Source organism: Carcharodon carcharias, chromosome 6 (genome assembly GCF_017639515.1).
Source record: "Carcharodon carcharias isolate sCarCar2 chromosome 6, sCarCar2.pri, whole genome shotgun sequence".
In the NCBI taxonomy this organism is placed as follows: Eukaryota; Metazoa; Chordata; class Chondrichthyes; order Lamniformes; family Lamnidae; genus Carcharodon; species Carcharodon carcharias.
This window is the reverse complement of record NC_054472.1, coordinates 115341779-115368887: the sequence shown is the minus strand read 5'-3', so window position 1 is coordinate 115368887 and position 27109 is coordinate 115341779. Positions and strand designations below refer to the sequence as shown.

General features: G+C 43.7%; 1 protein-coding gene across 1 annotated transcript in view; it reads right to left on the bottom strand.

Annotated features, from left to right (window-relative positions):
- Positions 1–27109, bottom strand: part of kcnq3 (potassium voltage-gated channel, KQT-like subfamily, member 3) — a 1166510-nt gene that overhangs the window by 26017 nt on the left and 1113384 nt on the right. The window contains exons 10-11 of the mRNA XM_041190084.1: positions 7714–7907; positions 4285–4387 (exon numbers count right to left, since the gene is read on the bottom strand). Of these exons, the coding sequence (XP_041046018.1) occupies positions 4285–4387; positions 7714–7907 (297 nt within the window). The remainder of the gene's footprint in view (positions 1–4284; positions 4388–7713; positions 7908–27109) is intronic.

Genomic DNA, 27109 nt, shown 5'->3' with positions numbered 1-27109 from the left:
CTGCCACAATTTCAACCAAGAGCTTTCTTATTCATGCAGTACAATTTGGAAGTAAAGAATCTGCCTTCATTGGCTTACTCCCATTGGGATAGAAGGAAATACAGTCCCTCTATAGCCATTAAAAGGTTAAAGGGTTTTACAGAAAGGTAGTAGCATTCATAAGGATGTCAAACTTGAAAGCGTCCCCAGGGTTTTCATATGTCATTGGAACTGCTACTGAAAGAAGTGAGAGCCAGGCTAGATCATATAATGGGCACTGAAGACAGCGGGCCCCATTAAGAAAGTGGTGCTAGTGGTGTTTGAAGGAGGTGGCAGAAACAATCAGTGCAATTCCCAGCACCATTATAACTGTCATGCAATGGAGGAAGACATCAATTATCTCACAAGGGTGGATAGGGTAAATCCTCATATCAATATATATACCCTATCACTCATACAGCTTCATTCACTTCCTTGCCTATTATGCTTTATCTCTCTCAATGCCTGGGTATTCAGGAAATTCACCTCTGCAAAGAACAAATTCTCCAAATGCTCAAGTATCATCATTATTGAACCCAATTTACGTGTCACGTGGGTCTCTGCGAGTCTTTAAAGACGTTTCTTTTAAAGGGGCATGGCATCATTTCTTCTCATTCTTGTGTGACGCCTGCCCGCATATGGGGCAAGTCTTTATGCCACTCACAGGCCTGCAATATTGTATTCTTTTCCTCCCCAGACAACTGGGGAGAACCACCATCATTACAAATGTACAGATGTATGAGGCAACCTGTACAAGATCTAGCATGTGAAGATTGGTAAAGACTGAGCAAGGCACAGCATAGGTCATGTCACTTTGCATGCTTTCTCAAAGTGTTGCAATGCCCACTATTTCTTCAACAGAAAATGCGACTGTGTGCACAGCTCCAAGATCTTCTGTTTTTCACACCATGGGTTTCCCTGCCATGGAGGGGGAAGCCAGTCACTTCAGAAACTGCCTGCTTAAGCACAAGAAATGAGATACTAAGTACTACAAAGTGAAAAGGCTTGTCCTGGATGAATCACTGAGTACTGAGAATGAAGAGCTGGGAGTGACAGAGAGTGAGTGCTCTACTGTACTACAGAGGAGGGAGAAATGAGTACCCTCAACCAAGGAGCGCAGGAATCCTAGTTAAGTAAAAAAGAGGGAGTTGGAAGCAATATGCAAACAAATTAGGGAGCTGAGTAAATATAGGATAATAATCATGGGGAATTTCAACTACCCTGATATTGGACAGAAGAAGTCGATAAAGTAGTTAAGGGAATGGAGTTCCTTCAATGTGTACAGGACTCCTTTCTAACCTAATGGGCTGGATTTTACACCTCTCAACTCCACCCAGTATATTTGAAGGTGGGAGGAAGTGTTCATAAAATAAAGCAGTTGGCCTTTTGACTGTCTTCCCTCCCATCCCCGACCTGTCTCTCATATAACGGTGAGTGAGGGAGGCATCCGGCAGCCTGCTTGCCCAGGCCTTGAAGCTCTTAAGTGACCCCCAATTAATGGCCACTTAAGGGCCACATTCTGCCTCCACTGTTATTTTATGTGCAAGAGAGGAAGGCGAAAGCAAGGCGGGTAGCCTGGCAGCTTTCACTGCACAGTCTGCTGTTAGGGAGGAAGAGGGCACCTCCTTTGAGGGTCCCCTGTGTCTATCAGAGGCACCCCTCCAAGATTGTACCCACCACTTTAGCCTCCCCATCCGGCCTCTCAAACATGGCCCCCAAATCCCTACCCCTTCCTACTCCACTGGGGTCTGCCAGCCAGGCCCATCCAAAATCCCAGATTTAACTTGAAGTCCATCACTTCTTCCTTGGGAACTGTCTGTAGTCCCAGCCAATCAGACTGACCAGTAGCTTTCTAGGGCAGGACCTCTTCCCAGAACAAAGTCTCACCCTGAACCAATTAAGGCCACTCCCAGCGTAATTTCACTGTGGGAACCTGGGTTTTGGGTGGGCAAGCTGAGAACCAACTTTTCAGTTGGTGGGGGTGAGGGGGTGGGGGGGAGCGTGGGAAGGTGGTGGTGGAAATATGGTGCTCTGTAAAATTCAACCCAAAATGTAAAAAAACCAACAAGGGAAGATTTGCCATGGGACCTAGTAATGAGGAAAGAATCAGAGCAGATAAGAGAAGTATAAGTAGGGGACCATCTAGGCAATAGCGACCATAATATAATATGCTTTAGGTTTTACAATAGAGAAGGGCATAAGAATAGCGAAATCCAGGTTAATGGATTGAAGGAAAATTGTTTTTGAGGAACTGAAAATAGAACTTGGGAAAATAAAATGGACAATAATATTGGCGAACAACAATGTAGAACAATGGGAAGTATTTTTGAAAGTGTTCAACAGAGTGCAGAGAAAATATATTCTACTAAAAGGAAAGAACAAACTAAAAACTAATGAGACTCCTGGATGAATAAAGGCATAAAAGAACAATTCAGCAATAGGAAAGAGGCATACATTAAGTATCTAGACAGCATAGGAGTGCATGATGAGAGAGGATATGAAGAGATTAGGAGAGATATAAAAAAAGATTATGAACGCAAAGAGGGGCCATGAAATTAGATTATCAAGGAACATAAAACAAAATAGTTAAACATTTCACAGACACACTAATAGAAAAAGGAAAACTGGAATGGGAATACAACCATTAAGGAATGCATAGGATAATATCACAGGTAACAATAGATAGCAGAAATATTAAATAGCTATTTCACTTTGATATTTACCAGGGAGGTAAAACAGGTAGACTGGACATTGAATGATGTGGTGAGTAAGAGGTAAGTGAATTTAAAAGGGTAAAAATTAAATAAATTAATCAAACTCAAAAAGGATAAAACCCCTGCTTCAGCTGGATTGTATTTTTATGGTGTTTAGGGAAGAGATAGCAGAGGCATTACTACTTATATTTAATAATTTGTTAGAAAAAGGTGCAGTGCCAGGGACTGGCAGGTAGCTAACATAATTCCTATATTTAAGAAGGGGGCCAGTACGTGCCCAGGGAATTATAGACCAGTCAGCTTAACATTGGTGGTATGAAAAGTAATGGAATCCCTACTAAATGGGAGAATAGAGAACATCGAGCAAAGAAAAATATAACACTGAACAGTTATCATGGATTTCAAAATGACCAACCTTATTGAATTTTTTGAAGTGGTAACAGAAAGAGTATACAATGGTAATGCATCAAATGTAATTTGTTTGAATTTTCAAAAGGCCTTTGATAAACTGCCCCATAATAGGCTAATGAATAAGGTCAGGGAATGCAGAGTCAGGGAACAAGTGGCAGAATGGGTTACTAGCTGGCTCAAGACAGAAAGCTGAGGGTGCAAATAAAAGGTAGCTATTCAGAGTGGCAGAAGATGGGGAGTGGTGATCCACAAGAATCAGGGAGGGAGCCATTTCTGTTCACAATTTGTATTAATGATTTGGAGCTGGATTTTACATCCATCATGTGGATCCCATGCGTGGATGCCGAAGTAGGCATAACATCCACTCTTGCCCAGTCCCGTGGTGCTGCTGGGACATTAATTACTTTGAGGCAAGACTTCTGCCTCCATCAGTGGAAGAAATCCTGTCTCCAAAGCTGCTGGCCAATCAGATGCTGACAGCTCTTTGGTTGAGCAGCGCCACTGAGATTGGTGGAAACTGTTGGTACTGCATCCAGTTCCCAGCAACATTCATCACTGCAGCCGGGTTTGTAGGGGGTGGAGCGAGCGGTGGGTAATGGCTGGGGCCAGACTGGCATACATCAAATTACTGGAGAACATTAATAAACTTGAAGGATAGGCAAATAATTGGTAAATGAAGTTCAACACATAAATATGAGGTAGTGCATTTTGATAGGAAGAATGGAGAAGTCTCTTATTACTTGCAAGATGCAAGTCTAGGTGGGGTAGAGCAAGGATGATAAAAACATAAGAAATAGGAGCATTAGTCGGCTATTCGGTCACTTGAGTCTTCTCCACCATTCAATACAATTATGGCTGATCTGATTGTGGCCACTTTCCTGCCTGTCCCTCTGAGAAGGTGCCAGCAACAACATTCAATTTTGCAGCTTTTGTCAAAGGCATCACATTACTGCCCACAAGAAGATTTCCTCTGCATTTTGAGTGCTGGGCAATGTAAAGTTAAGTTCAGGGCCAGCATTCTCTAAAAATATACTTTGTTCATTTTTCACTCATTCCATCCAAAGAGCATTGGCCTTAAGTGGCATTCAAAAGAGAAGGCACTATAAAAATCATTGTTTCCCAATTATGTAGCAAGGCCTACCTTGTAGCCCTGATGACTGTTTTCAACGTTGGGATCAAATCTTCCATGAGGTCAGCTTGGTAACCTTTGTCCTCAGGCTCTTGGTCCACCTCAGCAGCAGCATCTGCATTACAATGAAAGTAGCCTTATTAAATATCAGTTTAATTTGAAAACAAAGTTTACAATAATCTGCTATCTCCATTCATGATTTTGCTGGCTGACCACAAAATAGCTGAACCCGTCTCCCTCTACTTAGCAGCTCAACAGTATTAACAGGATAATAGAAGCAACAATGATGACAAAATACAAGTACAAGTATCATTTCCTATTACATTTAAGAATATGGGTAATTGACCAGAATGAAGTTCTCCTGTTAGATTTAAATCATGATGCTGGGCCTTGTAGAGCAGGGTGATCCCAGATTAAATTCTTCATCTGTACTGAATTAGCTGATCTCAGCCAGGAAACTATAACTGTTTCAAGCTAGCAAGGGGGTAAGTTTAGCCAGGGTTCCCACTTACGTTCACTAGCTTGGTTCAATTCAGTTCAATTCCAGTTCTGAAGAAGAGTTATAATTGATTTGAAATGTTAGCTCTGTTTCTCTTCCCAGAGATGCTAATAGACCTGCTGTGCATTTCCAGCATTTTCTGTTATTAATTGGTAACTCGTCCTTCTTGCTGTTTGAGGTATTCTACTGCATTTAAAATGGCTGCTATGTTTGCCTATATGACAAAACTCATGGCACTCATCTGGGGGAATATTTCCCAGGCTGTCGGAGGCTGTTTTTGAGGCAGGGAGTCAGGAAAATTTGAAAAAGAAATGCCTTGGGTTGGACATGTTCCCGCTTCTGGCCACTTTACCTGGTGGTGCGCTGAATGCTATGTCAGCAATATACCCACGTGATGGCTGTGGAAAGCTAATTGAGGTTGTTTAGGAAGCTTTTAAGAGATACGTTCTCATGACAATGAAATTATATCAGCGATACATGGGGCCCATGTATTATCTCTTGTCAACTCATAGGAGGTGAGTCACTTTGGCAGGAAGAATAGAAAAGCAGTATATCATTTAACTGGAGAGAGATTGCACAACGCGGTGTCACAGAGAGATCTAGGTGACCTGGTACATGAATCACAAAAATTTAGCACGCAGGTACAGCAAGTGATTAGGAAGACAAATGGAATGTTATCGTTTATTGCAAAGGGAATGGAATATAAAAGTCAGCAAGTTTTACTACAGAGCCTTGGTGAGACCAGACCTGGAAAACTGTGTACAGTTTTGGTCTCTTTATTTGAAAAATTATATAATAGCATTTGGAAGCAGTTCAAAGGAGGTTCAATCGACTCATTCTGGGGATGAAGGTCTTAGCTTATCAAGAAAGATTGAACATGTTGGGCCTATATTTCAGTTTAGAAGAATGAGAGGTGATCTTATTGAAACATATAAGATCCTGAGGGGACTTGATAGGGTGGAAACTGGGAGGATGTTTCCTTTTGGGGGGGTTGGGGGTGGGTGTGGGTGGTGGGGAAACCAGAACTAGGCAATACAGGTTAAGAATAAGAGCTCTTCCTTTTAAGGTGGAGATGAGGACATTTTTTTTCTCTGAGGGCCATGTGTCTGTGGAATTCTCTTCTCCAGTGGAGCAGTACAGGCTGAGTCATTGAATTTATTCCAGACTGAGTTAGACAGATTTTTGACAGACAAAGGAGTCTGTTTCTATCAGATCAGCAGTGCTTCAGTAGTGTCTTCTCTTTGAGAGGATTTATTGAACTCGTTAGAAATGACAGCCTACAGTCAGCTTGCCTCATGGAAGTCACATGACTATGGCAAGCTGGGTGTACACATAACAGGATTGCATTTTCAAAGAACCAAACATCCCCCTTTTCATATTGAACGAAAGATACAAACATTCCCCTTTTCCTAGCGATCAAAAACATATTTGCATGCACGATCCTGTGTGATTGTGAGTTACGCAAGTTACCCACTACATATCCACTGTTCTCATGCATTAACAACTGTTGGTTCTACTTGCACACAAAAGGTCAGAATCATCCCAGATTTGTACCAAGTGCGGTAGTGGGTGGGAATAAAGACGTTTTACCTGCCTGCCTTACAGCTCGTCTGGTAGGTAAAAACCTGTCACGAGCCCCCTAAAAGTGATGTGGTGCTGCCTGTGAAGCCTGCTGCTGATGATGGCAAGTGCTGCCTGAAACAAGGTAGGCAAACAAATCTTGAAGTCCCGAGCGAAGTGCAGCTTGCCAGGTGTACATCGCTAATGTACAGTTGTGAAATACGTCAGTGTACAATCATGCCAAAATGCCCAGATGATTCATCTTGAGGGATGATTCCAGCAAGCTGGGCTTATAATGAGGTGCTAAAGTATTGAAATTAGGTTCCTGATGTGCGGCAGCAGGCATTGATGGGTGATCGCAAACTGGTTTCACGATGGCATGAAACTGATTTTTGGCCGTCTTGCCATATTGTTTCTCCTCCCGCCAGGACACCCAATGCCAACAGGGCTGGAAAATTTTGGCCAACATTTCATGTATCAAGACAGCACTGCCTCAGTAGTGTCTTCTCTGTGAGAGGATTTATTGAACTAATTAGAACTAGCAGCCTACAGTCAGCCTACAGTCAGCTTGCCTCATAGCAGAGTCACATGGCTATGGCAAGCTAGGTGGTACACTTAGTAAGATTGCATTTTTAAAACCCTAAACAGAGTCAAGGTTAAGGAGGGCAGGCTGAAAAGTGGAGTTGAGAACACAGTCAGATCAGCCATGATCTTATCAAATAGTGGAGTACGCTCAAAGGGTCAACAGGCCTACTCCTGCTCCTAAGTCCCATGTTCCTATGATGGCAGAGTGGGAAGTCGGGGTGGTATGAAAGTGACATGAACTTTAAATGAGGAAAATGAAAAACCTGAGGTCATTCAGAGGCAGCAGCCTGCCGCTCCAATAGTATTTCATTGACACCGCTTTCATGGTTGATGGTCAGGGTGAAGAGATGCCTGCGGGTTCCTTCACCTCCTCTTGTATCCATTACACTCCACCTGCACCTTCCTCTTGTGTGCCAGTCTCTTCAGCAGCACTTTCATTGCAGCCACAGTGAAGGTTGTGTGCCATCCTTTAAATTACATATTATGATTTGCCCTCCCACATCCTCAGCACATCTGCTATCCCTAATTGAATGGCAAGCCCAGAGACAGATTCTTAATTGGGCTCCTTCCAGAAGACTGGCTACTTTCATCTCCAGGTCACAGGCCTGGACATTGTCACTCACCATTTCAGAGTTGACAAAGTTCAGCCCCTTGTCTCTGAAACACTTTGAAACATATTTGAGAAATAGGATAAGGCACTTTACAAATATAAGTTCAAACCTTCCTACAGCTTTCCGATAAAAAAGCTATGCAAATGATTTCTGGGAACTTGAGGAAAGTAAAATATTTAATCGTACCTTCCGAGCTCTGTCTGAAGCCAAAGGCTTTAATGCGAACTGCTGCTCGAAGGTCACTGAAACCCAAACTCTTCTGTTCCTTTGAAGGACTGTCCTCTACTCCATCTGTGTTTAGAGGTGTAAAAAGCTTGCTCTTAACATTGGCACCTCTGGGTCCAGCAATGCGAACACGTTCCAAAAGGCTCAGCTTCTGACTGTAATGAAAAACAAATACAGTGGAATGCTTTTAAAGCATTTATTATTTAATATTCTCCCATGGAAACAGTGTAGTATTTATCAATACTGGCTTCCAATCAAAGGCTCCAAAGGTTTTAGCTGTGGTTCAGTGGTAGCACTCTGACATCTGAGCCATAAGGATGTGCGTTCAAATGTAACTCCAGAGACTTGACCACTCCAGTTTGGCACTGAGGGAGTGCTGCAATTTTGGAGGTGATGACTTTTGGATGAGACAAGAAACTGAGGGTCTATTTAGGTTGATCCCGTAGCACTATTTTGAAGAAGAGCAAGGGAGCTCTCCTGAGTGTCCTGGCCAGCATTTATTCTTCAACCAAAATCACTAAAAAAAAGAATTTGCGTACCATTATCACATTTATGTTTGTACTGCCCTAATTGGCTGCCATGTTTCCTGCAACAATGGCTACACTTCAGCACTTTGGGATACCCTGAGATCATGAAATGTGCAAAATGTCATTTTTTTTAAGAAGTGAGGCATCGTGTTTTCTGGAGAGTTGAGGGGCAGTTCTAAATTACTTCTACTTTCTTAACACCTAGAACGTTATGATAAACTAAACCTATTTCCAATTGCAGCCCACTCTGAAAAAATTCCAGCATGAGTGGAAATTATGCTAAAGAATCCTGGATTTCTACCAAAAATAAAACTGCATTTGTCTGAACATTTTGAAACTGTTTATGTATTTGTAGTCTTCTTTCTGTTACTCCTTTTCCTCAATCCTTAATACAAAAAGTTATTCTGAATGGGCCCGTATTTGAGTATGTTATGAAGTAAATTATCTCCAATAATGGATTTACTGGCTTGTTCAAAAACAGCATAAAAGATAAAGAGACACACTAATAATATATGACATTTCTATAATCTGAAGTCAATATGTGGGCTCTCATGATTTGAGTTATTTACTGTGAAGGCTACAACTCTCCCATCACTTATTGACTTAATCCTTCATGGTGTGAAAACCCTGCTGAATGTGTAAATATCCATATTTTAAAATATTGAATTCCAATCACATAGTTATAAAAATGAATGACAATCTTGAACTAGTTGGCTCTATTTTTATATCGCAATGCTGATGCAACAGTTGAAAATGAAAACTGGTGAAATATAAAGAAGAGATGAGGAATGTTTTTTCATAGTACTTTCATTGGTGCCATAGGAAACTAAAGACAGGAGGTTACAGAGCTATTACTTATAATTTAGAAAAACCGTCAAGAGTTTTGGGGGAGTGGGAGACAGCATGTGTACCAGGGAATGGAAGGAAATTTATTAAATCCACTCAAAAGGGCAAATAACATATAACTCCACTTAAACTCCACTAAATCACTCCACTCCATCTGAAACTTTGTTACATTAACACAGATATTTATAGGTAGGAAGTGGGTTGGGTATGGAGTGGTCGGGAAACCCAGAACTGCAGGCAATGTGGGGGTTCTGACCATAGTGTTTTTGTATACCTTTAAGAATTTGAGTATATCTCTGTATACATCACTGGAAAGGAAATGATGTATGCATTGTTGGTTCCAGTTTTAGTTTCACTTTTGCTGTAAGCAGCAGATCAGACACAGCTCTTAGTGCTCTAAGCTTTACAACAATGCAAGACTGTTCTCATGTACCTAACCTTAATAAATGAAACCACAATGTGTTGACCCAATCCTTTTTGAGAGATTGGTGCCTGTTGTCTTATACAGCAAATAAACATAAGGACTTATATCATTATAAGAACACAACATGGTATGCAGCAAAGATACCTTCTATATGACAATGGTAGCAGCTAATAAATGTCTTTAATAAAAGTTACAATATGATGGCAAGGACGGAAAAAGATTAAGTACAGATACCACATGGTGAACAGTGATAGTTTGTGCAACATAGCATGAGAAGACTCTTGACCCACAATGAAGTTGTGGCATCAGAGAATGTTGAAAACATAGCGTGGTGACTGTGAAGATAAGCTTTGGAGATACAGCATTGGGAAAATGCTCAGATTAAAAAGTTGGTAAGTAGACTGATCTCTTAAAATGAGATTGCAGTGCATAGCCTGTCAGTTCTGTGAGTGGGACAGGGCATTGAGAGGATCAGCACCAGGTAACTCAGTTGGGAAAGATGAGTGACCAGAGGGTGGGCTGAATCGATAGGCGAGCAAGGGAGAGTCAAAACAAAAACAAATCAAACCAACCATCATAAAAATTGGGTCAGAGAAGGTTGCAAACATGACAGGCAGCATCAGGAGTTGCTGAAAATTAAATTGGATAAAAAGCAACAGCACCATTGCAAAACTGGAACTTACAATGCATACATCATTTCCTTTCCAGTGATGTATACAGAGACATACTCAAATTCCTAAAGGTATACAAAAACACTACCATGGTGCATTCTCCACCACCACTTGTCTTCCTTTCAGGGTCTTTGTGGTGCAGTTTCAGAAGAGCATGTGAAAGCAGGTACAGCAACAGTCATGCCAGGTACTGCAGCAGGAGGAAGATCAAAGGGGCATTTTCAGAATGTTTACAAAACTCCCCAGTTTGAATCGGAATGCAACTGACCCACTATCTGGATTCAAACTGTTTACGCAGTGTACAGAGCTATGGTTTCTTGATTGAGGTGTGTCTGAACCAGATAAGAAAGCCATTAAGTTTCTCCTAGCAATAAGAATGGAAGTCTACACAGGCTGAATACATCAGGATTAACAGAAGAAAAGCTAAAGGATCCCCAGAAGGAATGAACAACATTGGAAGGCCAGTTTAGAATCAGGTTAAACTTCCATATTCATCACCTACAGTTCATGTCATATTGCCAACAACCTGAAGAACCCATAGACCACTTAGTCTGCAGATGCAGAGAAAAGGCTACTTATTGTTGCTTTTCAGACAGAGAACTAACAGACAGAATTGTTCAGGTGGTGATCACATCCACTCCTATGAAAGTTTTCAAGAACGATCTTCTAGACAAGCCTAAAATAATTAGCATCTAAGGGCTACTCAGGGGTGGATTTAAGTACGAAGTGATCATTGCAGGTTTACACAGCTTACAACTCCTACATACAACCCTGATTGTTGACATGCTTATTAGAAGCAACGAAACCTGGCAACATATGGGGAAGGTGTGGACTCCTATATGCACCAAGGAAATGCCCAGAATTTCATCAGCTCTGCAAGACAGAAAGGGTAATTGGCAGCAGCAATGCATGAGAGCAAAGGCTGATAAAGCTACAAAGAGCCATGCACTGATTCAAACAGAACGTACACAACAGGTACCTTCAAGCAATAAGAATGGCTATTGGTATCCTGTCAAAAACATACACATAAGATGACACAAACCAGAGAATGATGATGATGTGCACAACAAGCTGAAGAGCAGTGAGCACAATGTTTCATGCCATTTATCTTGCACAACACATAGATGCCGTCACACCGTCGGAAATATTTGCAAATATTCAAATTATATGTCCTAAGAAACTTGGTAACTAATCGTTATTGAACAAGCTAGACACAGGTACAAGTGCCAACATACAAACCCTGCAAATTCTAAAAGATATGTACCCACAGACATGGAAGGCAATGGTGAAATCTGCTGCTGTGAAACCTTCAACATATAATGGTTCACTAATTCCAGTGCAGGAGCCATAGTGCTGGAGTGCAAATACAATCAAGCCTCCTGGTGTCACAGGCATTATACATTGCAGGTTTACCAGCATGTCAAAAGCTCACATTGGTAATAATCCATGGAACCAAGGCTGACAACAATAAGTTACTCCTATCACCTCAGTTCACAATCTAACATAAAAAAATCCAGAATATTTCGATACGATTGGCAGTTTTCAGGAAGTTGCAACACTACACTTGCAGGAGAATGCAAGTCTGTCAATTGATCCACCACGTATGTACAGAATCCACATATAAGCTAACTTGAAGGTAGAACTAGGCAAATTGAAAAAAGATGGAATCATTAGAAAAGTACAAGAGCACACAGATTGGTGCAGCTTGATCTCATGTGCCATAAAGAAATACAGAAAATTAAGAGTATGCCTCGATCCATGACATTCAAATGCAGCTTTGAACTGTTGCTCTCACAAAATACCCACATTAGAAGAGTTAAATCTGAGATGAGCAGTTGGAAAATCTCTCTTGAAGATTGAGGACAAGCATGGTCATTGGTCAGTACATCCCGTTGAGAAGTCCCAAGAGTTTATTATGTTTCGTATCTTATTTGGACAATATTGCTTTCAATGACTTCCTTTTGGACTCTCGGTTAGCTAGGATCTCTTTTTAGCTCAGATGGACCGCAATTCACCCTGCCAGGATGTATATGTATCGCAGATGACATAGCTGTCATAGGAAGAACAAAGCAAGAACATGACCATAATCTACAATTACCGATGCAAGTGACACCTAAAGAAGGATTGGTGTTCAACAGCATGAAATGTGACATCAACATGCAGCAGATCAATTTCTCTGGTTCCATTCATTCAAATGCTAATGTGACATCAACATGCAGCAGATCAATTTCTCTGGTTCCATTCATTCAAGTGCTGGTATATGTCCCGATCTAAGTAAAATAGAGGATATTAAAGCCATGCCAGCACCTCAAGGTAAGGAAGATCTTCAAAGGTGCTTAGGCTTCTTTAATTTCCTGTCTCCATATACTCCCAATTTTGCTTAAACATTTTCATTGAGTCATAGAGTTATAGGACCATTACAAAGCAAGAGAGTGGTCATTAAGCCCAACAAGTCCTTGCAAGCTCTCTGTAGAACAATCTAGTCAATCCCATTCCCCCATTCTATCCCTTTGGCTCTGCGAGTTTAATTTTCTCAAGTGCCTATCCAATTTCCTTTTGAAATCAGTGGCCAGCTTTGCTTCCACCACTCTTATAAAAAGCAAGTTTCAGGTCATTACCACTCGCTGCATGAAAAGTTCTTTCCCACATTCCCCTGTATCTCTTGCCCAAACTGTGTCTCCTAGTCCTTGTATTTAATTGGAATGGACCTTATCTAAATCTGCCATAATATTCTATGCCTCCAATAGATCTTCCTTCAACTTCCTTTACTCCAAGAAGGACAACTCATCTTCTCCAACCTAATCTTGTAGCCAGTATCCCTCATCCTTGGAATCTTTCTGCTAAATCCCCTCTTCACCTTTTCATGGACTCTCACATCCTTCCTAAAGTGTGATGACCAGAACTGGATATTATTCTCTGTCATAAAGATTCAGTTTAAGTTCCCTGATTTTGTACTCACTACCTCTATTTATGAAGCCCTAGATCCCATATGCTTTGCTAACTACTGTTCAATATGTCTTGCAATATTCAAGGGTCAATGCACATGAACCCCAGGACACTCTGTTCCTGCACACTCTTTAAAAATGTACCATTAAGCATATACTGCCTCTCCCTATTTCTTTTTCCAAAGTGCATAACCTCATACTGTCACTTGTCTGCTCATTCTGCTAGCCTGACAATGTCCTGTTGCAGTTGACTGATACCATTTTCACTGTTTGCCACACCTCCTTGTTTGGTATCATCAGCAAATTTTGAAATTTTTCTCTGTATTCCAATATCTAATCGTGCACTTACATATTAATAAAACAGTGGTCCTAGTATTGATAGGAACACCACTGACTATCATTGTCCAGTCTGTAAAACAACTATTTACCATGACTTGCTGTTTTCTGTCCTTAAGCCAATTTTTTTATCCAAGCTGACACTGATTCTCTTATTCCATGAGCTTCAATTCTGTAAACCAACATTTTATGTGATACTTTATCACATTTTTTCTTAAGATCCAGTTAGACAACATCTACTGCATTTCCATCATGAAGCTTTTCTTTTATTTCATCCTAATATTCAATTAGATAAGTCAAACGTGTCCTGGCACTCAGGGCTGGCTCTCCTTAATTAATTCAAATGCCTCCAAGTGCCTGTTAATTTTTCCCTGGCTTTTATCTCTAACCTTACCCTCCACTGATTTTAAACTGATTGGCCTGTAGTTACTAGGCATGTCCGTACACCCTTTCTTCAACAAGGGTGTCACTCTTGCCACTCTGGCATTTCCCCCATATCTAAGGAAGATTGGAAGACCAGGGGAAGCCCTTCCACTATCTCTACCCCTCTTCCCTTAGCAACCTCCAAGGCAAGTCTTCTGGACCAGGCAACTTATCTACACTTAGGATAGCCAGCCTATCACATACATCCTGACCATCAATTTTCACCTCATCCATTACCCCTACCATTTCTGCCAATAGATATTTTATCAGCATCCTTTTCCTTAGTAAAAACCAATACAAAGTATGCATTAAATATTTCAGTCTTGCCCTACGCCTCTAGGTACAAACATACAAATTAGAAACAGGAGTAGGCCATTTGGCCTCTCAACCCTGCTCCAACATTTGATAAGATAATGGCTGATCTGGTTGTGTCTTCAACTCTACTTTCCTGTCTACCCCCTATAACCTTTGACTCCCTTGTTAAGCAAGAATCTGTCTATCTCAGCCTTAAAAATATTGAACAGCCTTGCCCCACCACTCTCTGAGGAAGAGAATTCCACATAATAATGATCGTCTGAGAAAAAAAAATCTCTTCATCTCTGTTTTAAATGGGAGACCCCTTATTTTGAATTTGTGCCCCCTACTTCTAGTATCTCCCACAAGGGAAAACATCTTCTCAGCATCCAGCCTGTCAATTCCCTCAGCATCTTATATATTACAGTAAGATCACCTCTCAATCTTCTGAACTCCAATGAGTATAAGCCCAACCTGCCCAACCTTTCCTCATAAGAAAACCCCTTCATACCAAGAATGCATCAAATGAATCTTCTCTGAATTGCTTCTAATGCAATTATATCCTTTCATAATCAAGGAGACCTAAACTGGACACAGTGCTAAAGATATGGGGCGGAATTGTCTGTGCCTGTTGGCACTGGGCGTGCTCCTCAGCGTGAGTGGACAATAAGAAGAGGAGGCCAAAAATCGGTTACACATCGTGAAACCAGTTTGCGATCATCCACTCAGTCCATTGATGGCAGGCTGCGTTTCCTGCCATTAGATGTCAGGAACCTCATTTTAATACATCTGCATATCATTATAAAGTCAGCTGCTGGGGTCATCCCCTGCTGAATTGCCTGCAATCACACCGATGTGTTTCACAACAGCATATATAAGGCATGTACTTGGCAGGCTGCACTTTGAGGGGAACTCGGAGGTGAGAACACAGTAACATTGCGCAAGTCACCTGTTGGACTTCAAGTTTGAGTTGTATTGGAGGCATGCGGGCAAGGGCTGCCTTCCGGTTGAGGTGACTTGGGACTGGGGGCAAGAGCTGCCCTGCAGTTGAGGCCACTTGGTGCAGGAGGAAAGGGCTGCCCTGCGGTTGAGGTGCATTGGAGAGTGAGGGGAAGGTCTGCTCTGTGGTTGAAGGTAATACACAAGCATGTGCATGGTCAGGGGGAGGGAAGCAGCCGCGCATTATGGAAACCTTGTATAAAGTGACAATTCCTCTGCAGCTGAGACAGTTCAGACGCAGCCACATTGACATGCGTGGAGTCAGGCCTACCCACTCAAGCAACGCAGAGGCATAAAAGTGCCATCAAATGCTCCAGAGCTTTTCACTTCTTGGGCACAGACTGCAGAACAGTTGGATGACTGGGCACATTGTACAATCTCCTTGCTAAAGCTGGCCATGGAGCAGTCACTGGTGGAGATGCTCACAGCCCCTTGCAATGTCATCATCCCCGTTTGGACCAGTCTCCCCCATGGTTCAAGCTAACAGCGCAGCCTTGCAGTGTGGGTTAGGAGAATGTCTGCCCCTGAGCTGAGAGCACAGCATGCAGTCCAATGGGCAAAGCTGCTTCTAATTGTTCAGGTGGAGTGGGGTGGAGGAAGGTGGGGTTTCAGGCAGCCATGCAGCACAGTAAACTTTGGCCACCCAAGTGGTGGCCAGCACTCTCCAGGATGCATTAAGTGGCCTTCAGACTTAACCAATAGATGTTCTTAGTACACCCAAGCTAACCCATCTATCTCTCTCTTTTATCCTGAGGAGGAGTACATCAAGAGCATGAAGCCTGCTGAACTAACTGTATGCCTCGTGGTTAACAGAGAGCAGAGATGATGGAGAAGATAGTGACGGAGACTCCTGGCTACACAGCGGGAGGAGCAGCACCCTCAGGAAGAAGGAGTGGCTGGGGTTCCTGAACACACTGCCGAGGAGCCAGAGCGAGCCATTGTTGGTCAGCGCCTAGTGACACCCAGAGTTCTATAGACGCCACCTTTCATCCCTGCAGGTGACCAAGAGCCAGTGTCGCCAAAGACTGCGCATGTCTATGGAACTGGTCAGTCATATCTGGCAACTACTGCAGGATTTGGTGCCATGGTGACATGAAGGGCATCCACTGCCAGTGGCTGTGAAAGTGACTGCAGCGCTAAATTTTAATGCCAGTGGCTCCTTTCAGGGCACCACATGTGACCTCTGTGGAATATCACAAACCTCCACCCACATATGCATCCAGGAGGTCATGGATGCCATCTTCATGAGGGCACACAATTTTGTGCAATTTGCCCGGGACCAAGATAGCCAGGATGCAAGAGTGATTGTATTTGCCCAGATCTCAGATATTCTACAGGTGCAGGGGCCAATTGACTGCACTCAACTGGCACTCAGATCTCTGTTGCAACAAGGGGTCAACTATGTAAATCACAGGGCTTCCATTCCCTGAATGTGCAGCTGGTGTATGACCATCATAAACACATCCTGCAGGTCTGTGCACAGTTTCCAGGGAGTGTCCACAGCTCCTATATTCTCAGTTGGTCACAGATCCCTGACATCTTCCAGGGTCCACAGAGGCTGCAGGATTGGCTCCTCGGGGACAAGGGCTACCCGCAGAGGACGTGGCTGATGACACCTGTGCGGTGTCCTTAGGCTGTGGCAGAGTGACGGTATAATGAGGCTCATGCTGCAACTTGCAACTTGGTGGAACAAACCTTTGGGATGCTGAAAATAAGGTTCCGGTGCCTGGACTAATTTGGAGAAGCTTTGCAATACAGTCCATGCATTGTCATTGCCTGCTGAGCCCTTTACAACCTGGCACAGCAACAGGGAGAGGTGCTGGCGGAGGAGGAGATGAAGGAGCTGGAGAGCTTCTCCGATGAAGAGGACGTCGATGGTAATGAGGGTGAGGAGGTCCTTGAAGATGACAATGATGGCGATGAGGCCCTCGCACTGCTAGATGAAGCAGGTGCTCGGGAGGCCCTCATAGATGCTAGATTTGTGGAGGGTGATGATGACATGCAGTGAGGAGACACCATAGATCCTCACGTTGCATCTGTGAATGTTTGACTCCAGTCTGGTTTTTGGCAGCACCCATATCCTCTGTGAGACTGCTCCTGTCATGGAGATGCAGTGGAGGCCCTAATAGTTGCTCAATTGCAGAAGGATGATGACAACATGCAGTGAGGACACTGTATGGAGCTTCACATAGCCTCTGAGAATGTCTGACTCCTGTCTGGCCAAGGGCAGTTCACTTGTGCCCCATGATCAGTGTCATATCGTGGAGACACAGCCATCAAACTTTAAAAGCAGCTTATCCTTTGTCCGCATTCAGCATGTGACCCCTACAGGAGTACAGCATCACTGGTCACAGATGCTGAAGAAATGGGGGCCAGCCCCACCTTAAAAGTGCTGAGAGCACACAGAGAGTATGACAGAACTCTGTGACACCTGCCCATGACATTCTGGCAGCAATGACAAGCACCATCAAGGTGCAGGCATCAGTAATGTTTCCAGGTGGTGTGAGGCCGGATCATCACTTTGGTCTGAAGGCTGCACAAAGCACAGGCAAGAGGCCCTGGACTGAGACATCTGCCTTTATCTTATGCAGAAAGGTTTCACATCTGAGTGACACGAACACTGCTCATCTGAACAAGGAGCCATAGGCAGGGAGACATTCTTGGGAGTTTATTGACAATAGTGAACATTATGTACAAGTGATTAACACCCATGGCCAGGCTGTGAAACTACTTCTTTACCTTCCTAACCCTGCTACTACATCTTGATGCTCCCAGGGTATCCACAGGAGGCAGCCTGCTGACTGCTATGCCCTGTCTGTGATGACCGTGGTGGCTATTCTCTGGAGGGCTGAGCCATGGAGGGCCCCGGCCTCCTTTCGGGGTCTTGCTGTGAGGCAGTGGCACCCTCCTCCACCTGTGGAGCTGGAGCTGCTGGGGTCACAGGAATAGGGGATTCGGATGGGCCAGCACTCCAATAATCACCTGGAAGGATGGCCCCAGAGTGTGCACCTGCTGATCCTCCTCCCTTTGGGTGCCCACGGGCCCCTGGCTGACTCGTTGAGGAGAAGGGGTAGATCAGGTTGCCCCGCACCTCTCTCGCATACACACTGCTGGAGGCCAACCATGGTGTCGGTGATGGAGCTCAGGCTGTGCAGCAGTGCAGGAATGACATTCTGGACCAAGATCCCCATGGCAGCCGCCATCCTACCAGTGTTGACCTCAATGCATTGGCAAGCCGCCACTATCATCTCAGCCTGAAGGCAGATGGACTGCTCCATTGTGCCTTGCAATCTGAGGAGTGCAGTGGACATCCCTTCCTGATGTTCCTGACCTTGCCTTTGCACCTCCAGCAACTGTGCCATGACCGAGTCCAGAGGCTCATCATCTGACTCAGACTCAGCAAGTTTCTGGCCTCCGCCGGTCCTTCAAGTGCCTGCGACTTGGGAAGTCCCTGCCACCACCTGCTGTGGATCAGACGGTGTGATGTGCTCACCAAATTGTGATCCCAAGGCTACTCTAAAGCTAGGTCCCAGCAAGGTGTGTCTCTGCGCTGGTGGAGGGTTTGGGTGAGTGCTGTGATGAGTCTTCACTGAAGGTTTCCATGGATTCTTTTGAGATTTCCTCAGGGCTTGATTGAAGGCCCTGGGTCGTGGGCTCTGTCGACTGTTTGGCAGGCGTGCCTGCGAAAGCAAGGAGAGATAATTAATGCATGGCTGTGGCCTGTGAAACAGGACACATCAAATACAGCATGGTTGTCTGATGGATGTTGCACTTTGCATCCTCATTTGGCAGAGCACCGCCGACTTCACTGTCAGCACAGGAATGGTCCAGATCCTTGCCGACCAGCTGGATGGCTTTGTTTGCAAAATCCCTGAGGACCTTGATTTCGGGCATTCTTCCACCGGTCTGTGACCTCTCCATCTTCTTGCGTGCCAGCTTGTCCTGCATGAATAGAGATGGAGAGAGTGTAAGCAGGAAGCCTGCCAGGCCAGATGTTTAGTATGCCTGACATGTATGGGTCTCACGGACGGGATGAGGACAATGAGGGTGTATGTGAGAGAGAGTGAATGAGTGATGTGCCTTGAACTGGCCGTGAATGAGACCCCTGTGGATGTGTGATGGGTTTGTGAGTGTGTGAGTTGAGCATGATGAGATGCGTGTCTTACCCTGGCAGAACGGAGGAGATCATTCATCCTCTTGCAGTGCTGGGTGGCTGTCCTCTTTTGCAGGGTGTTGGCATTGACCACCCCTGCTACCACCTCCCAAGCCCATCTCGCGGCCAGAGTGGGGGTAGAGGACATCATGGCGAGCCTCCATTACATCCAAAAGGTGCTTGAGGGGCGCGTCATTGAACCTGGGGGCTGCAGTCTTCTTGCCTTCTGGGGTCATGTCTCCCATGCAGCAGGCCTGGGCTGGAAGTACTGAGAGATTTGCATGTGGCTCAATTTAAATATGGCGCCCGGCATGATGAATTGTCGAGGTAATGCATGGTGGGCAAATGAGTGCCCGTCCACCATGGAAACACCATGTTTCCCAGGAATGTATAATTAATGCGGCATGTTTGGGATGATATGGCGTGAAAAGCTGCCATTGCAGCCAGCGGGTAAAATGTTGTTTTACCCACCCACTCCCACCCTTAGTGCAAATCTGGGACAATTCTGCCTATGGTCAGACCAACACCCTGTACAACTGTAACAAAACTTCCCTACTTTTATACCACATCCCCTTTTCAATAAACACCGACATTCCATTTACCTTCCCAGTCACTTGCTGTACCTGCATACCAACCTTTTGTGATTCATGTACCAGACAACCAAATCCTACTGTACCACAGAGTTCTTCAATCTCACTCCAGTTAAATAATATGCTGCTTTTCTATTCTTCTAGACAAAGTGGGCAAATTCACATTTTCCCACATTATTCTCCATCTGCCAAATTCTGCCCACTCATTCAACTTATCCATATCTTTTTGCAGATTCCTTATGTCCTCTTTCACAACCTACTCTCCTAACTATCTTTGTGCCATCAGCAAATATAGCCACCATACATTCCATCCCTTTATCCAAGTCATTTCTATAGATTGTAAATAGTTGAGGCCCTACCACAGACCCCTGTGGCATTCCGCTAGTTAGAGCTTGCCAACCCGCAAATGACACGTTTATCCCTACACTCTACTTCCTGTTAGATAATCAATCCTCTATCCATGCTACTGTGTTACCCCTTGCACCACATTTTCTTGTTTTGTGTAGTAACCTTTGAGATGGTACCTTATTGAATGCCTTTTGCATATCCAGGTACACCATATCTACAGGTTCCCCTTTATCCATATTGCTTGTTGCTTCCTCAAAGCACTCCAACAAATTAGCCAAGAATGATTTCCTTTTCATAAAACCATGTTGATTCTGCCTGATTGCATTAAGATTTTATAAGTGCCCTGCTATAACCTCCTTAATAATAGATTCTAGCATTTTCCCTGTGACAGATGTTAGGCTAACTGGCCTACAGTTTCCTGCTTTCAGTTTCCCCCCTTTCTTGAATAGAAGAGCTACATTAGCTATTTTCCATTCTGATGGGATCTTTCCAGAATCTAGGGAATTTTTGAAAATTACAATGAATGCATCTACCAATTCAACTGCCACTTCTTTTAGGAACCGAGGTCACCTTGCAGTCACTTCCCTGTAATCACTTACAAATATTCATATTTATTTCTATCTGAGCTGTCAATTCATTCATTTTGTTATGAATGCTACGCACATACAGAGTCTTTTATTCTGTCTTTTTACTATTTTTGCCAACTCTAGCCTTATCTTTTGGGATGCTCTTAAATTTGTCCACTCTGTCCATTCCTGCCATGCCCTGATTATCATTACACTTATTGCTACCTTGTTCTATTGCCTTGGCCTTTCACTTTAATGTACCAATTCTTCCTTCATGTGATCCCTTCATCTCCTGCTATTTAATTTAAAGCCTTCTCTACCGCCCGAGCTATCTGACTTGTCAGAACACTGGCCCCAGCAGGGTTCAGGTGAAGACCATCCCAACCATACACTCTCCCTCTTTTCCACTCCAGGAATCGAAATCCATTCTTTCCACACCTTTGAGCCATGCTTTCAACTTCCTAATCTTATTTACTCTATTCTAACTTATTCATGGCTCAGGAAATAATTCAGAGATTATTGCCTTTGAGGGCCTGCTTTGTAGCTGCTCTTATTCACTAAGGAGTACCTCTTTCCTAGCCCTATCTATGTTGTTGGTAATTACATGGATGATGATGACTGGACCTTTCCCCTCCCACTGTAAATTCCTCTCCAGCCTGAGTAGATGTCCCAAACCTTGGCACCAGGCAGGCGGCATAGCTGTCTGGAGTCTCACTCTTGGCTGAAGAGAACTGTATCTATCTCCCTGACTATACTGTCTCCTACCACCATTACATTCCTATTTACTATCCCCACACCCCCCTCCAGCTTGACTGGCTACCTGTACTAGGGTGCCACGGTCAGTTCATTCATCAATCTTGCAGCCCCCCTACTCTCATCCATACAAGCTGAGAGATCCTCAAACCTGTTGGACAATTGTAAGGGTGGAATCTCCTGCAATCCTGTCTTCTCAATCTGCTTAACTGCCTCGCTTGCAGTCGCACAACCCTGTCCCTGACCACTGACCAAATCAGAAGAGTCCAGCCTAAGGGATGTGACAGCCATCTGGAACAGTGTCCAGGTAGTTTTCCACCTCTCTGATGCACTGCAGTTTCCACAGGTTGGCATCCAGCTCGTTCACTCTGAGCTGAAGCTCTTTGAGCTGTAGACACTTACAGCTGATGTGGTTGCTGTGGATCACAAGAGTTTCCACATACTGCAGCTGCAACACATCACCTGCCCTGTCATCCTTATTGCATTTTAATTAACCAATTGGTTAATTATTTTCCTATTTAAAAAAATATATATTTAATGCCTTTCCTCACCACCACTTACTGTACTAATTCAAACTTCAGTAATACAATAAACCTTTGCCATTTAAGAGAAAATAAAACAGTAGACTCACCAGATCTTTCAGCCTTGCTGCTAGTGTCTTTTAATTAGTTATAAGGTAGCTACCTCAGAGCTATTTAAAAATTTATATTTGTCTAATTTCCAGCTCTTTACACACACACCCTAACAGCTAGCTCACTAACCAATCACATTACGGATTTCCTTTGATGTTTTATTTTTATTTTTCTTTCAACACCTGAACTTCCACCGGTCTGTGTTCCTCCCACAGGTCCGTTCCTTCCTGGCTCACTACCTGAAGGCATGTGGTGTAGGCTGCGCTCCTTGGGCTGCATTTATCTGCTCCCCAGTGTGTGTTTGTCCCACTCCATTCCATTCCACTCCCGGCCTTTGTTGCTCCTGCAAAAGCATGAATCCTTTCTTTGTCCTTAATAGACCCACCCTGCCTCTTATTACCCACTTACTATTTATATGCAGTAGAAAATTTTTGGATTATTTTTAAGTTAACTGTCATTCTATTCTCATTGTCTCTCTTTGCCAGTGTTATTTTCCACTCCACTTCCCTTCTCAACTTAGTGTATTTGGCCTGGTTCTCATTGGTGTATCATATGCCCTCTTTTTTATTCCATCATATCCTTTATCTCCCCCTTCATCCAAGGGGCCCTTGCTTTCCCTCTTGTTGGAATGTACCCATAAGACCATCAGACCATAAGACACAGAAGCAGAAATTAGGCCATTCGGCCCATCGAGTCTGCTCCGCCATTCAAACATGGCTGATAAGTTTCTCAACCCCATTCTCCTGCCTTCTCCCCGTAACCTTTGATCCCCTTACCAATCAAGAACCTATCTATCTCGGTCTTAAATACACTCAATGACCTGGCCTCCACAGCCTTCTGTGGCAATGAATTCTGTAGACTCACCACTCTCTGGCTAAAGAAGTTTCTCCTCATCTCTGTTCTAAAAGGTCTTCACTTTACTCTGAGACTGTGCCCTTGGGTTCTAGTCTCTCCTACTATTGTAAACATCTTCCCCACATCCACTCTATCCAGGCCTTTCAGTATTCTGTAAGTTTCAATCAAATCCCCCCTCATCCTTCTAAACTGCATCGAGTATAGACCTAGAGTCCTCAAACATTCCTCATATCTTAAGCCTTTCATTCCTGGGATCATTCTCGTGAACCTCCTCTGGACCCTCTCCAGGGCCAGAACATCCTTCCTGAGATACGGGGCCCAAAATTGCTCACGATATTCTAAATGTGGTCTGACAAAAGCCTTGTAAAGCCTCAGCAGCACATCCCTGATTTTATATTCTAGTCCTCTTGAAATAAACGCCAACATTGCATTTGCCTTCCTAACTATCGACTCAACCTGCAAGTTAAACTTAAGAGAATCCTGCACTAGGACTCCCAACTCCCTTTGCAGTCCAGATTTCTGAATTCTCTCCCCATTTAGAAAATAGTCTATGCCTCTATTCTTCCTACCAAAGTGCATGACCTCACGCTTCCCTACATTGTATTCTATCTGCCACTTCTTTGCCCATTCTCCTAACCTGTCCAAATCCTTCTGCAGCCTCCCCACCTCCTCAATACTACCTGTCCCTCCACCTATCTTTGTATCATCTGAAAACTTAGCCAGGATGCCCTCAGTTCCTTCATCTAGATCATTAATGTATAAAGTGAAAAGTTGTGGTCCCAACACTGACCCCTGCGGAACTCCACTAGTCACTGGCCGCCATCCTGAGAAGGACCCCCTTACCCCCACTCTCTGCCTCCTGCCAGACAGCCAATCTTCTATCCATGCTAGTACCTTGCCTCTAACACCATGGGCTCTTATCTTACTGAGCAGCCTCCTGTGCAGTACCTTGTCAAAGGCCTTCTGGAAGTCCAATTAGATAACATCCATTGGCTCTCCTTTGTCTAACCTACTCGTTATCTCCTCAAAGAATTCTAGCAGGTTTGTCAGGCATGACCTCCCCTTGATGAAATCATGCTGACTTTGCCCTATTTTACCATGCACTTCCAAGTATTCTGAAATCTCATCCTTAATAACGGACTCTAAAATCTTACCAACGACCGAGGTCAGGCTAATCGGCCTGTAATTTCCCGTCTTTTGCCTCACTCCCTTCTTAAACAGGGCAGTTACATTAACAATTTTCCAGTCCTCTGGGACCCTCGCTGACTCGAGTGATTCCTGAAAGATCACCACTAACGCCTCCACTATCTCTTCAGCTATCTCCTTCAGAACTCTGGGGTGTAATCCATCTGGCCCAGGTGATTTATCCACCTTCAGACCTTTCAGTTTTCCTAGCACCTTCTCCTTGGTAATGGCCACCATACTCACCTCTGCCCCCCGACTCTCTTGAACTTTGGGGATATTACTCGTGTCTTCCACCGTGAAGACTGGCGCAAAATACCTATTCAGTCCCTCTGCCATTTCTTTGTTCTCCTCTACTACTTCTCCAGCGACATTTTCCAGTGGCCCAATGTCTACTTTTGCCTTTCTCTCACCCTTTGTATATCTAAAAAAACTCTTGCAATCTTCTTTTATATTACTGGCTAGTTTACCCTCATATTTAATCTTCTCCCTCCTTATTTCTTTTTAATTTGTCCACTGTTCGTCTTTGTAGGCTTCCCAATCCCCTGGCTTCCCACTGCTCTTTGCTGCATTGTATGCTTTCTCTTTAGCTTTTGTGCTGTCCCTGACTTCCCTTGTCAGCCATGGTTGCCTCGTCCTCCCTTTAGTATGCTTCTTCTTCCTAGGTACGAATTTTTGCTGTGTCTCCCAAATTACTCTCAGAAATTCCTACCATTGCTGTTCCACTGTCTTTCCTGCTAGGCTCATCTCCCAATCAATTCTGGCCAGCTCCTCCCTCATGCCTCTGTAGTTGCCTTTATTCAACTGTAATACCGTTACATTTGATTCCAGCTTTTTCCTCTCAAATTGCAGGGTAAATTCTATCATATTATGGTACCCAGCCTGTACCTGCAACATTCCTTCCTTAAAGATCACCCATTGTTCCATTGCAATTTTCCTGTCAAACTTAACTTACATTGCAACTTGACTCGACCCCTCTATTCCCATTGAAATTAGCCCTCTTTCAACCTAGAAGTTCTATTTTAGATTGTTCCTTGCTCTTCTCCATTAACAATCTAAAGCTTACGATATGGTAACCATTCTTACCTGTGTGCTCTCCGAGACACTTCACCCACCTCATTCCCCAGCACTGGATCCAGCAATGCCTCAGTCCTAGTTGAACCAAGAACATACTGGTCAAGGAAGTTCCCCTGAACAAATTTCAGAAATTTATTTTCCTCCCTTTGCATCTACTCTAACATTATCTCAATCAATAGTTGGGTAATTAAAATCCCCAGATATCACCACTCTATAGTTTTTGCACATCTCTGTAATTCCCCTGAAGTTTTGCTCCTCAATCTCTCTCTCTCACTATTTGAAGTCCTACAGAATATGCCTGAATAGCGTGATCATAACATTTTTGCTTCTCAATTCTAACCAAATGGATTCTGTCCTTGTCCCCTCAAGAACATCCGCTCTTTCCAACACTACAATGTCTTTCAAATCAGTACTGCCACCTCATCTTCCTTTCTTCCTTTTCCATCTCTTCTGAATATCATGAATATTAAGTTCCCAGTCTTCATCATTTTTAAGCCATGTTTCTGTTATTGCCACTATATCAAATTCCTACACAGCTATTTGCATTGGAAGCTCACTATCCTTATTTAAGACACTTTGTACATTTACATATATGCATTTTAAACCTGTCTTTGTATTCCGCCTAGTCCTCCATTGTCTGTTCCTATCTAATGGGTAATACTTTCTATGCTAGTTTTATCCAACACTTCCAGTCATTTATGCATCTTATTCCTCTTTTCTACATGTATATACTGGTCCCCACACCCGGCCAAATTTAATTTAAACCCTCCCCAACTACATACGGGCATTTGTCCCAATCCCTTTGGGATGCAACCCTTCCTTTTTGAATAGGTGTGTCCTGCCCCAGAACTGCTCTCAATGCTCCAAGACTCTGAAGCCCTCCCTCCTGCACCATGTTTCAAACCATGCATTGATTCTCCCTATCTTCCTATTTCAACTCTCACTATTGCATGGTACTGGATTATTATCTTTGAGGTCATACATTTTAACTTCCTTCCTAGCTCCCCTTTGCCACTGGTACCAACATATTAACACAATTTCTGGCTCACTCCCTCCTTACAGAATATTCTGCACCCTCCCCATTAACCAGTCACCAGGAAAGTAACATGCCAAGCAAAACTTACAATGTCACAGCGAAACACCTGTCTGTTCCCCTCATTAAGGAATCTCCATAACAACTGCATTGCTACAATTTGCTGTTCTCTCTGTGCCGTCCCTTGCCCATTGGTGCCCTGTTTGACTGCACTGCTTCAAGGTGTCAATATTCCCAGCATTCTCCAATGCTAAGTACTGGTTTGAGAGTTGCACGCACCCTGATGACTCCTATACTTCTTGCCTCTTCCTAATCTTCCAGATGGCCACTCATCTACTATCCTGAATTCTCTCTGCCTGTGGGGTGGCCACCTCCTGGACCGTATGATGCAGGAAACTCTCAGCTGCCTTGATGATTCGCAGTGACTCCAGCTACCCCTCAAGCACGGATACCTCGAGCTTGTTCTCAAGCAGCTGGAGATAGTTCTTACAAAACACATGAAGTGTTCTGGAGTTCCCATATGGTGCAGAAATTGCAAGCAAGAGGACTCAGTTATCATCCCATATTAAGATTTAAGTTAACTGAAATGCTAAATGCAAAACTTAACTGCATTTTAGAAAGAGTCAATCATTAAAATTCCTTTACTCACCAAAATCCTTGAGTTCAGCACACTGTGGAAGCAAGCTTCTTCAGAATTGGACTC